Below are 1,795 nucleotides of genomic sequence, written 5' to 3'. Positions count from 1 at the left end.
ACGAAACGACTGAATCGGTGGGATCCTCGGATTCTGGTTCGGCGGTAAGTATGGTGGGAAGAGTGTAGTCAATCCCAGCGCGGCTGCTGCGGAGGAATGGATCTCGCTCTTCGATGGAGATGGTCCAACTAGCTGCCACCGGCCAATAGCTTGGAGGGAAAATCATTTAGTTCAATAACTTCCATGACAAGGACCTTCTAACCAATTGGTTGCCTGGGTATATCTGCCCTCCCTGATCTGTTAAATCAAGATTTCCATCAGCACTGTATCGTTGTAGCGTTTGGAAGGTCATACAGATATTGACGACGAGTCCATTATGGTCTCCTGCAGCATTGTTGAACTCTCCCCCGGATATCGTTGTCGATTAAGACTGACATAAAAGAGATGGGGAGCTGGCCGCGCTGTTAGAGCTTGGGGGATGGTTTAGTCAAGCATTAAGTTTTGCTCACCTCGAGGGCCCGCTAACATTTGCCATAACTCCAATGATCAACAATACCCACTGAGTCTGACTGAGATTTCAACTCGGTGTTGATAGGCAGATGGAAAGTTGAAGCACAGGATACATAGGTGCTGAACAGCATTCATGATGGTGCATGACGGAGATTAAGATGCATACTATGACCATGACCATGTAATTACGAGTTGAAGTTGCCGTCAACACTCCTCAAATTCAAAGGACTTCCTTTTGTTCAATGCCTTTTTAATGCTTGTCTACTAAGTATACAGCGCAGACACATATATACCATCGCACTCGACAAGATCCATGAACAGGAACTCTTGTATTCGCCACAAGCTGTCCAAGCTCAGGCGTTGGTCAGTGTCAATCAGGGCGACTGCATCTTGGCATGTATAGATAACAAAAATTGACCCCACCATCACAGTCGAACATGTGTGATCCCGGACCTGTCTACGTTCAGCGCCTCCAACCGAGTCCAATCCTCCGTATGACATGCGTCAGCGAAAACCCCTATTGCCGCCGTCCTGAGTTGCACGATGGGGCAACCTTCGGTCCTGGATAACCATCTCGACTCTACCATATCTGCGACCTTTCCATCCTGGGCAGAAATGCATCCCCACATCCTGATGGTCGTGAGATTTGGACAGATAGTCTCCAATGGGGTGTCCTCGGCCAGCTGGTCATCCCCATGACACAGAACGTTTTTTGACGAGATAACTGATGGGGTATACGTCAACCGCCTAAGAACCTCATCCGTCATGCACAGATGCTTTTGGTGATATTCCGTGATAGACAACGAATCCAATGACTTCGATATCTGCAGATGTACGAGGCACTCCGCTATCTCTTCTGCTGAAATATCCCACTCCTGAATGATGAATTGCTTGATGGTGCAACCTGAACGTAGGAGGAATGGAAGGAACTGGGATTGTGGCCACCGGCCAAGCTGTACAGGGGGGTTGGGTGAGGCTCCATGTAATTCGGAGAGCGATAGATCCTTCAGAGCTGGTAGAGTGACTTTGTCGAAAAGGACTGCCAGGTTACCTGCAGTACGTAGATGTAGGCGTTCTAAAGTGTTGTGGACAAATGGATCGTCGTCGTCGTCGATGGGAAACATGGGAAGAAAGAGCGTCAGCTCCAGGGATTTGAGATGAGGACAGATCGCTAGGACACGAAGACCCTCGTTCATAGTGGCAATGGGGCCCTGCAAGAAGTGTGTGAGCTGCTTCCATGGAAATGCAAGCATTTTGTATGATTTCTCGCTTAGCCAGGTAACGGAATGGAGCCGTGGTGCGGAGACCATCATGGATTTGATGCAGTCTAGATCTTCTTGTGCCC

General features: G+C 48.9%; 1 protein-coding gene across 1 annotated transcript; it reads right to left on the bottom strand.

Annotated features, from left to right (window-relative positions):
- Positions 1 to 875: 875 nt before the first annotated feature.
- Positions 876 to 1,703, bottom strand: LACBIDRAFT_333622 (uncharacterized protein; the record flags this gene model as incomplete). Its single annotated transcript, XM_001888241.1, has 1 exon — positions 876 to 1,703. One exon carries the CDS (start codon positions 1,701 to 1,703, stop codon positions 876 to 878), a length of 828 nt encoding a protein of 275 aa, XP_001888276.1.
- Between the last annotated feature and the right edge of the window lie 92 nt (positions 1,704 to 1,795).

Source organism: Laccaria bicolor, genomic scaffold (genome assembly GCF_000143565.1).
Source record: "Laccaria bicolor S238N-H82 LACBIscaffold_53 genomic scaffold, whole genome shotgun sequence".
NCBI lineage: Eukaryota > Fungi > Basidiomycota > Agaricomycetes > Agaricales > Hydnangiaceae > Laccaria > Laccaria bicolor.
The sequence above is the reverse complement of the archived record's forward strand: the minus strand, read 5'-3'. Positions and strand labels throughout refer to the sequence as shown.